At 40.2% G+C, this 15832-nt stretch overlaps 1 protein-coding gene across 1 annotated transcript in view; it reads right to left on the bottom strand.

The window, feature by feature from the left end:
• The window catches only part of ERICH3 (glutamate rich 3), a 125278-nt gene extending 110451 nt beyond the window's left edge, over window positions 1-14827 (bottom strand). Inside the window, exon 1 of the mRNA XM_040232552.1 lies at window positions 14721-14827. Within this exon, the coding sequence (XP_040088486.1) occupies window positions 14721-14743 (23 nt within the window). The 5' untranslated portion in view covers window positions 14744-14827. The remainder of the gene's footprint in view (window positions 1-14720) is intronic.
• Window positions 14828-15832: the final 1005 nt, after the last annotated feature.

The following is a 15832-nucleotide window of genomic DNA, read 5'->3' as shown; positions in this document are numbered from 1 at the left end:
AAAAATAAGGACAGTTTTCACACACTTCTAATCCTGCAGATACTTTAAACCTTTGCTTGTTTTCCCTTTTAAGCGTTCCAGCCTTCTGCCCACACTCCCCAGAACAATTTCTCAATGTTCTTCAGTCCCACACCCCAGCTTCCTTCTTGAGCTGCCCTGCTCTCTGTCACTTGAGATCCCTGGGACTTTGGGATCAGTTCTTCCTCCTTGCTCTTGTATTTGGCCCTGAAACCAGACTTCTTCCCTTCTGAGTCAATATCCTCACTAAGAACTGGAACCTCAAACCCCTCTCTACAGACTAGCCTGAGATTAGCCTTGCCCACTCCTTAAACCTACTTCCAATTCTGGAAGATACCAGCCAGGGTCAAAGCTCTCAGTCTCAAGTCTGATTGGGGGGAAGGAGAGTTTTTATAAGAAAGAATTTAACAGTGATAACCTTATGTAAATCCCTACAAATTGTGGTGAAAAAGTCATTTGCTGGCATTTAGAGACAGAGAGCCTAATTTCAAGGAGAAAAGGCACTCAAACTCACTTTTAAAAAGATTTTGGAGATGAACAGAGATAAATCAGAAATTAATTTCTTACTTAGAATTGAAGGCAAAGATCTTTCAGTTAAGAAAGGAAATCCTAGTGCACACACTTGGTATCATATCCAAGGTTCTGAAACCTGAGCAAAAGAGAGTCTTGAAAGAGACAAAAACAAATTTGAAATATCAACTTCCCAGGTAAGCCAGATTTTGCTTGGTTTTACAGCACCTTTGACGGCTCCTAAGAGTTTGTCAACTAAATAAACACACAATGTTGTCTTCTTTCACTTATTCAAAGTCACAACTGGCTACTCTTACCCTGGCAATGATGATTGTACTTACAATACTGATTTTAGAGAATACTTTTTACTTTTTTAAAATATGTCCAGGTATCTTTTCTCCCCTCTTTCAAAACTCTTCCCCCAAATTTAATCTCTCTAGCATACCTTGTCCAATTAATCCAACTCTACATCTGGCTCAGGACTTGGGTATGGTAGTTCTCCTACAGAAAGTTGGGCTTACTCACATATGTTGCATCTAAGCTCTAAGGCACTCAGTTAGCACATTAACACTTTCTATGTGCTAGGCCCTGTGCTAAATGCTTTAAAGTATTTCATTCAATCCTCACAAAACCTACAAAGCAGACATATGTTCCACAAGGATGAAAAAAACAAGTTAGAGACACGATAGAGAATTTACGTAGGGTCACACAGCAGCTATGTGGCAAATCTCAGCTCAGACTACCCATATCCTGAGCCAGACAGCTCATTACTGAGGCTCTGCACTGGACACTGTTGACTGGCTCCCAGAAACCTTTCCCAAACCATTCTCTCTTGCCTATTGCCCACAGATGTTAGGAAAGCCAAACCTATTCTTTCCCACTCTGGTAAGCAGGCATGTTCATTGATGCAGTTCTTGGGCAACAAGATATAAAGGAAAGTCTAGTGAAAACTTCTAGAAATGTTTTCCTCCCAGATTAAAAGAAAGCCATCTTTATCTTTACTTTCCTTTTTATTTTTTAAAATTTATTTATTTCTAATTGGTGGATAATTACAATATTATCCTTTACAATATTGTGCGGTTTCTGCCACATATCAACCTGAGTCAGCCACAGATATACAAACGTCCCCTCCCTCTTGAAACTCCATCCCACCTCCTATCCCATTCCACTCCTCTAGGTTATCACAGAGCACCAGTTTGAGCTCCTTGCATCATACAGCAAATTCCCACTGGCTATCTATTTTACATACGGTAATACATATGTTTCCATGCTACTCTCTCAATTCATCCCACCCTTTTCTTCCCCTACTGTGTCCATAAGTCTGTTCTCTATGTCTGTATCTCCACTGCTGCCCTGCAAATAGATTCATTAGTACCATCTTTCTAGATTTCATATATATGCATTAATATATGATATTTGTTTTCTCTTTCTGACTTACTTCACTCTGAATAATAGGCTCTAGGTTCATCCACCTCATTAGAACTGAAAAAGTCATTTTTTTCATCCATGTTTTTCCTTTCAGTTTGGGATGGTTTTATAAAGCTATCATACATGGATCTAGGATGGTCATCTTGGTACCATAAGGAAAAGACCAAAAAAATTTAAAATAAGGACCTTGATATCATAAAATAGAATCACCTACCCCCCAACTACTTGTGAAATAAACAGTAAGTGTTGTTATAATTTTAAGTGAAAGTGTTAGTTGCTCAGTTGTGTCCAACTCTTGGTGACCCCATGGACTGTAGCCCTCCAGGCTCCTCTGTCCATGGAATTCTCCAGGCAAGAATACTGGAGTGGGTAGCCTTTCCCTTCTCCAGGGTATCTTCCTGACCCAGGAATCCAACCCAGGTCTCCTGCTTTGCAGGCAGATTCTTTACCATCTGAGCCACCAGGGAAGCCCATTTGGCTTTCTGTTACTTGCCAATGAAAATATTTCTGTCTGATACTTACTAATCACCCTGCTGCCCAAGGATGGCAAAATTTAAGGAAGGTCAGTGACTTTTAAATCTTTTTTAAAAAATAAAATGTACTATTCTGGTCTTTTCTAGAACTCAAATGACTTTCTGGAAATAAATATGTGCTGAATATGATAATATAGTAAGCACTCAGCAAATATTAATTGAATTGATGAGCTAATGTACTCTTAGAATTTACCATAAATGGTCACTAAAACAGGTGACATATGTCAGCAATTCCTGAGCTAAATCCTAGGGATATTGGACAAACGCAAGATATAGAGAGATGTGGTTTATACCTCAAAGAGTTTTCATTTTAGTTAAAAGTAGGAAGACAACTGGAACACTATGAGGGCAGTGCCCATATGGTACTTTAAAACAGCAGAGTCTTCATCATAAATGGATGTTGAATTTTGTCAAAGGCCTTCTCTGCATCTATTGAGATAATCATATGGCTTTTATTTTTCAATTTGTTAATGTGGTGAATTACATTGATTGATTTGCAGATATTGAAGAATCCTTGCATCCCTGGGATAAAGCCCACTTGGTCATGATGTATGATCTTTTTAATGTGTTGTTGGATTCTGATTGCTAGAATTTTGTTAAGGATTTTTGCATCTATGTTCATCAGTGATATTGGCCTGTAGCTTTCCTTTTTTTGTGGCATCTTTGTCAGGTTTTGGTATTAGGGTGATGGTGGCCTCATAGAATGAGTTTGGAAGTTTACCTTCCTCTGCAATTTTCTGGAAGAGTTTGAGCAGGATAGGTGTTAGCTCTTCTCTAAATTTTTGGTTGAATTCAGCTGTGAAGCCATCTGGACCTGGGTTTTTGTTTGCTGGAAGATTTCTGATTACAGTTTCAATTTCCGTGCTTGTGATGGGTCTGTTAAGATTATCTATTTCTTCCTGGTTCAGTTTTGGAAAGCTGTACTTTTCTAAGAATTTGTCCATTTCTTCCACGTTGTCCACCAGAATTGAAAGAGACACGTGTACCCCAATGTTCATTGCAGCACTGTTTATAATAGCCAGGACATGGAAACAACCTAGATGTCCATCAGCAGATGAATGGATAAGAAAGCTGTGGTACATATACACAATGGAGTATTACTCAGCCATTAAAAAGAATACATTTGAATCAGTTCTAATGAGATGGATGAAACTGGAGCCTATCATACAGAGTGAAGTAAGCCAGAAAGAAAAACACCAATACGGTATACTAACGCATATATATGGAATTTAGAAAGATGGTAATGATGACCCTGTATGTGAGATAGCAAAAGAGACACAGATCTGTAGAACGGACTTTTGAACTCTGTGGGAGACGGAGAGGGTGGGATGATTTGGGAGAATGGCATTGAAACATGTATCCTATCATGTAAGAAACAAATCGCCAGTCTATGTTCGATACAGGATACAGGATGCTTGGGGCTGGTGCATGGGGATGATCCAGAGAGATGGAGGGGGAAGGGGGTTCATGTTTGGGAACTCATGTACACCCGTGGCTGATTCATGTCAATGTATGGTAAAACCAATACAGTATTGTAAAGCAAAATAAAGTAAAAATAAAAATTAAAAAAAATAAAACAGTAGAATCTTAGAAACATCTTTTTTTAAAAGAGAGCCTTGATAGTATCGCTTAAAAATAGGAATATTCCACAGAAAAATGAAGAAGAAAGAAAATGACCAAAATGATTATTTATGGATGGGAGGATTTCAAGCAATTTTCATTTCCCTCTTTGAATTTTTCCACATAGAAAAACTTCAAAATATAGATAAGTATAAGAGGGAAAATAAAAAATCTATTGTGTCACTAGTACCAAGAGATTTGAGATCCTTTCTAAGTCTATTATTCTAATTTACAGCAGATTAGTTTTATTTGAATCTAAGCAACAAAAACAATATTATTGTAAATATCTTCGAGCAAACTATGAAGAGAGACAACTTCTTAAAATGAGAGCCACATAATATTCACAAATATGAAATATTATCATCCATGGTATATAGAGAATGCCAAATTAACTGCTACTATAAAACATTATGATTCAATTCAATTTAAAATCCTTAGCTTTTAATGCTGTTTCATAACTACTATGTGCAATTTATATTGTCTGTTTAGTTCCCTGCTGTGTCTTCTCTTGTTTCAATATTTTGCCCTAAGAATTTTCATTAATTTATAAATATTTATTACTATTATAAGAAAATAATAACCTTCATAGAGAAATGGATCACCAGCTTCAAATGTTCAATTTTCTATCCCAAGTAGTGTCAGACACTGAGAGGTGGGGAGTAATTTGATTACTAATCAGACTTAACAAAAGAAAAGCTCAACACTTACTAGTAGAGATCATTGACTTATTGCCTTAATTATTTCTCTTCACTTAGTCCTTTAATCATATTTTCTGTTTGCTTTCATTTTTATCTCCCTTTTTGAATTTCTGGCTTGCAATCTCCACTCCCTATGACCCTCATATTGTTAAATAACTTATTTTCAGTTATCCTACACATGTCATAAAAACCATCTTCAGCTTTAGAAGGACCAAGTTGGAAAAAAAATAGCATCAGGAGTTGCAAACAGGTAGTATCATTGCACTGCTGCTGCTGCTGCTGCTAAGTCGCTTCAGTCGTGTCCAACTCTGTGCGATCCCATAGTTGGCAGCCCATGAGGCTCCCCCGTCCCTGGGATTTTCCAGGCAAGAGTACTAGGGATTCCATCCCCATGGACTGCAGCCCACCAGGCTCCTCCATCCATGGGATTTTCCAGGCAAGAGTACTAGGGATTCCATAACAAAGTACTGCAGACTGGATTGTTTAAACAGAAATGTACTGTCTCATAGTTTTAGAGGCTGGAAGTCCAACATCAAGCTGTCAACAGGGTTGATTTCTTCTGTGGGCCATTAGGGAAGGATAAGCCCCAGCCTTTCTCTTAGGCCTACAGATGGCCATCTTCTCCCAATACCTTCTCATGGTCTTCTCTCTGTATGTACGTGTCTGTGTTCTAATCTCCTCTTCTTATAGGGACAACAGTCATACTCGATTGAGGCCCACACCATTGGCCTCATTTCAGCTTAATTAACTCTTTAAAGACTTCCCTGGTGGCTCAGATGGTAAAGCATCTGTATACAATGCAGGAGACCTGGGTTTGATTCCTGGGTCAGGAAGATTCCCTGGAGAAGGAAATGGCAACCCACTCCAGTACTTTTGCCTGAAAAATCCCATGGATGGAGGAGCTTGGTGCAGGCTACTGTCCATGGGGTCGCAAAGAGTAGGGCACGACTGAGCGACTTCACTTTCACTTACAAATATAGTTATAGCTGAAGTATTGGGTGTTAGGCTTCAACATAAAAATTTGTAGGGAGGGGAGAGACAAAATTTAGCCCCAAACACAGCTATAACCAGAAAGGTGATCGATTTAAGTAGGTAACATGGACTTAGACAAAGGTACCAAAGAACATGCTTCCTGGGTTCAAAGAAATGCAAGCTACTGCACTTTGACTCTGAATTATCTGTGCTGACAAACGGAAAAGATCATTGATGATCCATCAAAACAGAAAACAGATACCTCCTGGATCCTACCACATCTGTGCAGGGAACTCGGATGGATGACAAGAGGATAATGAAACTCTCCAAAGACAGTCCCCAGAGAACAGGGCACAAGAAGAAACTGCACCTTATGGTAATCTGCCCATAGACAAAAGTTTACCACCCAAAAGGGGCAGGAGACAGAAAGAGGAATAGTGAGAGGGGTCTCACCAGACAATGAGAAATTATTTAAAAATCCAAATCCATACACCTACATTCAAAATGTTCTTCACTTGTTAAGTACATTTCTTGCAGCTTACTATAAAAACAATTTGACAACAATTCTCAAAAAACCTTTAATCCTAATATCGACCAGAATCTCTCTAAAGCATGATTTTTCAAGCTGTGGCTACTGAACTTGTCACATCTTTTCCTCTTTTCTCTGGAAAGACATTAATCCAGAAAGGCAAGCTCCCAGGTGGATAAGTTTAATTCAAATATATTTTCTGATACAACAAGGCACAGCAATGATCTTGTCAATGAAGGATGTGTTCTCTAACCGGGAGCCCTACAAACAGAGTGATTTGGTGCCTCTGGGTAGTGAAAGAACCAAATGGCTTCTTCTGGGCTGGAAACAAAGGTATAATGCAGTATTACATTTGGGTTGGGGCTTCCCTGATGGCCCAGATGGTGAAGAATCTGCCTGCAATGCAGGAGATTTGGGTTTGATCCCTGGGTTGGGAAGATCCTCTGGAGAAGAGAATGGCTACCCACTCTGGCATTCTTGCCTGGAAAATTCCATGGACAGAGGAGCCATGGGATCACACAGAGTTGGACACAGTTGAGCAAATAACACATACACACACACACATACACACACACACACATTTGGGTTGAATTTTTAGCCAACACAAGATACAAATGAACTATGTAGTAAAAATTATCATTGAAATTTTAATTCATAAAGTATAATAATAGTTTTATGTATACCATACTATTCAGTAATTATTCATATGCTTGAACCATAGGAGCTAGGACAAAACAAGGAACTAAGGAAAAAGTCAAAATGCAGTGTCCAACACAAATAATCTACTTTTGAGGGCACTAACCAAGTCCTGTTCAATGCAATCAGTGAGACAGGCTGGGATTGGGGAGCCCTTGTTGCGGTGCTGCAGTGCTTGCACCTGAACACATCTCTCCTCCAGCAACAAAATACAAAGAAACTATATGGGATGAAAAATAACTACATGCTTGCGGCAGCTGGGTCAAATTCTGGACAAAAGATACAAAGAGACCAAAAAACCCAACTGCTGCTTTGAAGAGCCCAGAGCCACATTGGGGTACTGCACATGCCCCTGCACTAAGGGGTGGGCAAACTATCTAAGCCACCCTCTGACCCAACCCCTGGATAAACCCCTACTCTCACCCCATATAAGGAACAAGCTCACCCCCAGCTCAGGGAGTGAGTAAGCAAGGGAAAGTGTAAGAATATTGGGTTGGGTTGCCATGCCCTCCTCCAGGAGATCTTCCCCACCCAGGAATCAAACCTATATCTCTTATATTTCCTGCATTGGCAGGCAGGTTCTTTACCACTAACACCACCTCAGAAGTCCACATTTATATTTATCTTATTTTTATTGAAAGCATAAATGTATGTCCTTTTTTGTACTGACAAAGGTTTTCCTCTGAATGCCTCAACTGATTCTCCTCTTTCCTCATCCTCTTTAAAAATATAAATCATATTCATAATGTATCATTTCAGATTTCAAGTTTAGAGAAAAGTGACAAAAGACACTAGCAAACCAGTATGAATGCAGAAATTTAACTTTTTTTTCCTCTTTTTCACAAATTTTCAGTTCAGTTCAGTTGCTCAGTTGTCTCCAACTCTTTGTGACCCCATGAATTGCAGCATGCCAGGCCTCCCTGTCCATCACCATCTCTTGGAGTTTACCCAAATTCACGTGCATCGAGTCAGTGATGCCATCCAGCCGTCTCATCCTCTGTCATCCCCTTCTCCTCCTGCCCCAATCCCTCCCAGAATCAGAGTCTTTTCCAGTGAGTCAACTCTTCGCATGAGGTGGCCAAAGTATTGGAGTTTCAGCCTCAGCATCAGTCCTTCCAACGAACACCCAGGACTGATCTCCTTTAGAATGGACTGGTTGGATCTCCTTGCAGTCCAAGGGACTCTCAAGAGTCTTCTCCAACACCACAGTTCAAAAGCATCAATTCTTCAGTGCTCAGCCTTCTTCACAGTCCAACTCTCACATCCATCCATGACCACTGGAAAAACCATAGCCTTGACTACATGGACCTTAGTCGGCAAAGTAATGTCTCTGCTTTTGAATATGCTATCTAGGTTGGTCATAACTTTTCTTCCAAGGAGTAAGCATCTTTTAATTTCATGGCTGTAATCACCATCTGCAGTGATTTTGGAGCCCCCCAAAATAAAGTCTGACACTGTTTCTACTGTTTCCCCATCTATTTCCCATGAAGTGATGGGACTGAATGCCATGATCTTAGTTTTCTGAATGTTAAGCTTTAAGCCAACTTTTTCACTCTCCTCTTTCACTTTCATCAAGAGTTCCTCTTCACTTTCTGCCATAAAGGTGGCGTCATCTGCATATCTGAGGTGACTGATATTTCTCCTGGCAATCTTGATTCCAGCTTGTGCTTCTTCCAGTCCAGCATTTCTCATGATATACTCTGCATATAAGTTAAATAAGCAGGGTGACAATATACAGCCTTGATGTACTCTTTTTCCTATTTGGAACCAGTCTATTGTCCCATGTCCAGTTCTAACTGTTGCTTCCTGACCTGCATATAGGTTTCTCAAGAGGCAGGTCAAGTGGTCTGGTATTCCTATCTCTTCCAGAATTTTCCACAGTTTATTGTGATCCACACAGTCAAAGGCTTTGGCATAGTCAATAAAGCAGAAATAGATGTTTTTCTGGAACTCTCTTACTTTTTTGATGATCCAGGGGATGTTGGCAATTTGACCTCTGGTTCCTAACCCCACCTAATTGGACAGTTTATTTTAAATTGACAGACAGTTATGGAATCATTCCAAAGAATATATGATTTTCAACTATTTGTATGGGGAAGTGAGTAAGTCACAGAGGGAAAGATCCAAAGATTCAATGTGCATACTACTTCTTTTGTTTTGTACCAAAATCAGCAAATCAGCTTAAGGATTTTTTCAGTACTAAATTCTAGAATCTGAAGTTTTCATTGAAACTGATATCTGTGGAAAGCAAAAGTCCTGAAAATACATAAGCATCCCAGATCAGGATTATTTGAGGTTGATTTTAGAATTGCACAATGAGTCAGTTGAACATTAAAAATGCTTTATTTTCTTATCTCCCCCCAAAACTTTTCATAGTTATTAATAACCAAAATAAATTGGGGGAAGTCTCTACTTCTAACAGCTAAGAGATGCCAATCTTCAATAGGGAATGAGAGAAAGAAGTGTGGATTGCTACACAGCAGCCTGCATTTGACAGCGCCCTGTGTGCTAAACCAGAAGTTTGTAAACTGGGATATGCACTCCCTTGGGATACCCAGAGATTTCCTAGGGGAACCCAGGCAAGGCTTGTTTGAAGGGAATCAATCTCTAGACCCTTTAAGTTTCCTCTGTATACTCTCCTAATACTGGTCTGCCTAAAAAATGCACTCCAAGCCATATTGAGCCACCTCCCGCCTTTCTGTTTTGTAATCAACTTTCCACTTTCACAAAAGAAATACATCAGTCTCACCATACGGTGTCTTCTTAGGGTGTACTGAACTTAGAAAAACATTTGTGAGACAAAGGGACAATTTGAAGTATTATGTAGGTGTTGATATAATAAATGGCTTTGACTGGGCAACAAACATGATTGCAAGTAGTTTCCAAGGTTTGCTTCCAGCACAACTGAAGGAGGACCTAATTGAGCTGTAATTTGACAGATCATTGAAAAAAAGGGGTAATAGATCACTATGTGATGTTTGTCATATATCTCTGAAAACTTCAAAGAACTGAGTGATGTTGTAAAGCAAATAGGGCTTCCCAGGTGGTGCTAGTGGTAAAGAACTTGCCTGCCAGTGCAGGAGACATAAGAGACATGGGGTTTGATCCCTGGGTCGGGAAGATTCCCTGGAGGAGGGCATGGCAACCAACTCCAGTATTCTTGTTGGAGAATCGCCATAGACAGAGGAGCCTGGTGGGCTATAGTCCACAGTTGCAAAGAGTCGAACACGACTGAAACAACTTAGCATGCACTCATGCAGGAATAAAACAAATAACAAATCCCTTTCCATTCCCATCTAGTTATGTGAACAGGTTTGTTAAGCAAAGGGATAAGAGATGACATCTCTTCTATAAAAAAATAAGAGAACAAACTCTGTAACAAAATGATCAGAGAGGAAGCCAAGACAAATGAGCGTGTTCAGTTCACTTCCTTTAACCAGAAACAATTTACTCCATGAAGTCATGTTAATACTGAATATGAAGGTAAATAGAAACTACCCAATTTGAAATCAAATATTTAATTACTTCAAGTCTGAAATTCTGTGCCACAGATAACTTTGGTGGCAGGAGCTGTGAGCAACAAGGAGACTAGAATGCTACTACAAAGTACTACACTTGCTAGGAAGGCAAAGATACTGTAATCAGTTTCATTAACAGTCAACAAGAGACGTAAGTTACAAATTATGTACGTGTGTGTGTGTGTGTGTGTGCGTGTGTGATGATAACTTTTAAGATCTACTCCCTTAGCCACTTTCAAATTTAAAATACAGTATTATTAACTACTGTCACCATGATGAACATCACATCCATATGAGTTACTTACTCTATAACTGGAGGTTTGTACTTTGACCACCTTCCCCCATTCTCCAAGTGCTCCCCCACCCCCCGATCCCTGGCCACCACCAATCTACTCTCTGTATCTATGAGTTCATGTTGTTGTGGTTGTGGTTTTAGATTCCACATATACGTGAGATCATTTGGTACCTGTGGTGATCATTTCACAAAGTAGACAACTATCAAATCATTATGTTGTATACCTGCAACTAATATAAGGTTGCATGTTAATTATATATCATTTTTAAAAAATAGAACAAGAAATACCATGCTGGATTGATAAAAAGAAGGCAGAGACAAAATGCAGTGGCTATTCCATATGTAAATGACATGTTGGTTTATAATCTTTGTCACTTTTGGATATACATATACACTATACACTATCTAAAAATTGATAATTTTACCTATAGCACTTTGTACTCTGCCTTTGATGAAATAGAACTGAGTGATTTGAGAGTACTAAGGATATGCTCATTCTTTCTAAATCACAGTTCAGCATCTTCTGTTACTATAGAAACATATCTTCACATTAAAAGGTATAAATTAATAAGTCTAAACCAAAAAAGAAAAGTTTCAAAACCTTGGAATAATCTTTCCCAACATACATCTTCTGCATTTTTATTTTCTCATAAACTATAATGCTTCCCATTCTTCCAGTTCCTCAAAGCAAATTTACAGATGAGTGTGACTATCTCTACTCAGAGCCAAGCTTATCTTTCACACACGGAGCCAACTGCACATGGATTCAGTGATGATCCTTTGAAGGAGAGAGAAGAGCCATATCATTTTATCCTCATGCATGACTGAGGGGTATAAAATCCCCATTCCACCTCCAGAACTAGAGCATAACCCACAAACACCCACACAAACAAATAGCAACTCAGGATGAAATTGAACAAACTAGAGGGACTATCAATTGAAATTTTCCACCCTAAAACAATTTCATTAGAGACGGCATTGCCAGAAACGGTATGTTATAGTTGACTTCCCCCAAATTACAATGCAGCTCAGAAACAAAGTCTCTATTATAATCTTTGGCAGAAGTTTTTAAGACCATTTTTATTTACTCCAAACTCTATTGGAACAAAGTCAGCACCAGGCCCTTTGCAATTTTTACGTCAAGTGTTTCCTGCTGTAATTAAGGAAGCAGTGGAACTCAAAGCAAGCACCAAGAGAAAGCATCTTATTGACTGGTGGAATTTTAGGAATTTTAAATTTCTGTTTTGCTGTACAACTGCATTTTATTACCACTTTAAATCGTAAAATGTAATAAATACAAATTGCTTCAGTAATGATGGAAAACTTTCTCAGCTTTAATGAAACCTTTTATTTGCTACTGGAACTTCTATTCTTTCCAAATGGTAGCATAGACAAGAAAAATAATGACTACTTATATTGAGGGAAAACTTTAGCAATTTGAATAATTTTATTCTTGGGTGACTTTTAAGGCATTTGGAGTTGTTATGTTTATTGTTTTCATTTATTTTTGAAGTAAAAACAAAAATATATACATATAGACACTATCACAATATTATTTTCTAATTCTATATCAAAATACTGATAGCTATGTACCACTATCACCTGTCAGAGGTTGGTCTGATCTGATTGAGAATTTTCATCTTTTTAGGGCTCCCTCACATCTCAGCTCTTGACCATGAGAGGCAGATACTGTATAGGTTAGTCACACAGGCTCTGCAGCTGGACTCCTTGGCTTTTTATTAGAGCCCTGACCCCTCCTACCTGTGAAATCTCTGAAAACTTCTCAGTCCTCAGTTTTCTTATGTGTGAAAACAAGAGTGACTAGAATCTGCCTCATGAAGTGAGTAAGAAGATTAATGAGGTACTTCCTGTAAAACAGTAGACTAGAGTCTGGCACATGGTAAGCATTTAATAAATATTTAGCTCTTATATGGTTTTCTTTTGTGAATCCATCCACCTCTAGATTGGATGCACTGTCAGATGATATCATTCATTCCACAAACAGCTGTTGAGCACTACTTTATACAGGAATAAGCAGAGGGGGCACAAAGATGAATGAGACACAGTGTCTACAACTTTAGTGCACGATTATTATTGCATCTTGCTATCTTTCTTACAGAGTACCATGAAGCACACTCTTTTACTAGATCACACATTTTCCTATTTTTCCCATGTGCTTGGAACTAATCGAGCTTCAGAAAAATTTCACTTCAGTTTCTGAAATCTTAATCATGCACAATTTAGTCAGCAGCTACAGGTTTTTCCACATTTGAAAATAGATGATTAAATGGTCTAATCAGATTCTGACTTAGCCAAAAACTTGAAAAACATAGGAAGACGACCATGACTGACACATTCATTTTCCTGAATGTGGACACTACAAAAAGCAGCTGCAGAAAAATAGTGCTATTTACATCCCACTGACCCACAGCAACTAAAACTGCACAGAAGTTCAGCAGAAGTTCAAACCCTTCAAGTACCTAAGTGTTAGTCGCTCAGTCGTGTCTGACTCTTTTCAACCCCATGCACTGTAGCCTGCCAGGTTCCTCTGTCCATTGATTCTTCAGTATTCTTCAGAACACTGAAATGGGTTGCCATGACCTCATCCAGGGATCTTCCAGACGCAGGGATCGAGCCCTGGTCTCCCGCCATTGCAGGCAGATTCTTTACCATCTGAGTGACCAGAGGATCCCCTCAAGTACCTAAACTAAACTCAATTTAAGATAAAATAGAAAGCTTACTTAGGCATAGTTTCATCACTTTCCAAAAAGTTCTGAAACTGACTTACAACAGGTCACCTTATAGGCCTTTAGCTTTTTCAAACAATTTCATTTATATCTTGCGTTCAGAGAATTCATTAAAAAGCAAAATCTTTAAGTTTGACTATAAATACTGAACCCAGCGACTAATGTGGTATTTCAGACATCACAAACTCTGAATGATCTTAAATATGTTGTCCTCTGCTAATTTGCTGCTCTTGAAAATGTGCAATAAATTCAATTAAAAAGGAAAGCATCTTCAAATTAGTTGCAATATCAACTAGGATATTATCTGCTTACTAGATGTATCATAATAAAAAAAAACCCAACTAATATGCATTACATTGTTTAATTCAAAAGGAAACTGGATACTCTCTCTTCCAATGAAAGGACCAAGATCCACTGGGGGTTGGTTTTATTTTTTTCTTTTCAACAGCCAATAATGACTGTGTTAACTTTCTAAATCAGACTGAATAATTGCCAAAATATGTCTTCCAAGGAGTCACCCTGCCCAACACAACAGGAGATCATGTGTAAACACACAGGCACCCTTCTTCCTTCTTCCTTCTTGCCTTCCTGCATCACACCACCTCCCTGGTCACAATATTTTTTTAAAAAACCCCTATGATCCTTTTGAGATGGGGCAGATAAAAATCCTGAAATATGGGGTACCCTCACAGGAAACCTCCCTCAATGCGTGTTAAATCAACGCACAACTCGTTTAAATGCAAGACGCCACAGTGAGAATTTATCTCTAAGCCTTGATTCTCCAAACGAATGCGCATGCTTTGACCTTTGCTTTTGTATTTAAACATGTATGTTCCACCACGCAGGATCCTCTTGGTCTCAGCTAATGTCCCTGCTTAATGTATGCATTTTTCACATCCATTTTTAAATCCTTCCTGAGTGAACATTTCAAAGGGGGCAAACGTCATCGAAAGAAGTGAGGGAGGGGAGAGGGGAGATACGAAGCCTGGGATGTCTGCCATCCTCGCTGCCACCCAGAATCCGTATTCTTTTCCTCCTCTCCCCAGCCCCCTCTCCCCGCTCGCCCCTTCCCTCAGCAGCAGGAGGAACGGGCGGAGGGGCCGCTGGCTGCAGCCACCACCTGCCGCGGCGTGGAAAAGCTCCAGTTGTCACTTACCCAGCAGGGTGAGAATGGCTCATTTTTGCAGGATCCCTTTTGGACCCGCGGCGGGCACGGAGGATGCGTTCGCGGGACCTGTGCACGCCGGGGCCGCGACAGTTGCCTTTGCCGGGTGGTTCTGCACTGCGGTCACCAGTGCGCGGGGCACTGGGGCTGGGCCGCCGCCCCTAGGCGCCCGGGCTGCACGCAGCCTCCCAGGCCCTCACCCGCCCGCGGTATCCACGTCCTCCGGTTGCTAAGGAGGGAAGGAAGGCAAGCGGGGAGGATTTAGAGAAGCCCAAGCGCTGCTGGAGCCGAGCCCCGGGAAGCTGGAAGTGAAGCCCAGCTTCCAGCGCTTTTACTGGGCCCAGATGTGAGAGGACACCCAGGCCCCTGCGCTGTAACTCTATGGCTCTCGTTCCCTAGGCACCTGCGATCTGAACACACACACCCACTATGTGGGCAGGTTCCCTTGGCACCTACGACATGAAAACACACGCGCACACACACACATACACACGCCCTGCTTAGGCTGGCGTGCTTTCTGCTAGGCCCTGGGAAGGGAGGGTTAGTTCATTAAGAGCAGGGAGCAGCTACTGTGTTGATATCTTGGTTTCCAATTGTAAAACAGACCCTAGATTGCAAGTTCCAGGCAAAGAAAGACGCTCTGGCTTTTGATTTTGTTTCTGCAACTGCCAGAGATTGCTGTTCCTAGATTTCCTCCTTGAAAACCCCCAACCTTGCTCCTAGCTGAGGTCACCATTTCTGGTGGACAGGGCTGAGGGTTCTGATATTCAGAAAGTGGGAAAGATGCTGTTTCTCAGTGAAGCATGCTGGCACCTGGAACTTGTATTTGAATCTAGTAGGGAAAATGCAAGTTTTAGACAAAGAAGCCTGGGTTTATGTAAGTGGGCCTTGGTGTGGAGGAAGTTGAAAGCCCAGGATTCAGATGAGCTATTCCTAGTGCTGTTTTTGCTTTGTCAGATTCTATGCTGGGTAATTTGACCTCCGGCTTCAGGTTTGCCTTGTATAAGTCAGGGTTGGACACATTCAAGGTGACTGAGTTTTCTATGGATCTCAGTTCTAGCTCGGCCACACTTACCAGTGTGAAGAGCATCACCTCATTAATG

The sequence above is a fragment of the Oryx dammah genome, unplaced genomic scaffold, assembly GCF_014754425.2.
Source record: "Oryx dammah isolate SB20612 unplaced genomic scaffold, SCBI_Odam_1.1 HiC_scaffold_28, whole genome shotgun sequence".
In the NCBI taxonomy this organism is placed as follows: Eukaryota; Metazoa; Chordata; class Mammalia; order Artiodactyla; family Bovidae; genus Oryx; species Oryx dammah.
Note: the sequence above shows the minus strand (reverse complement) of the source record. Positions and strands in the feature narration are given on the sequence as shown.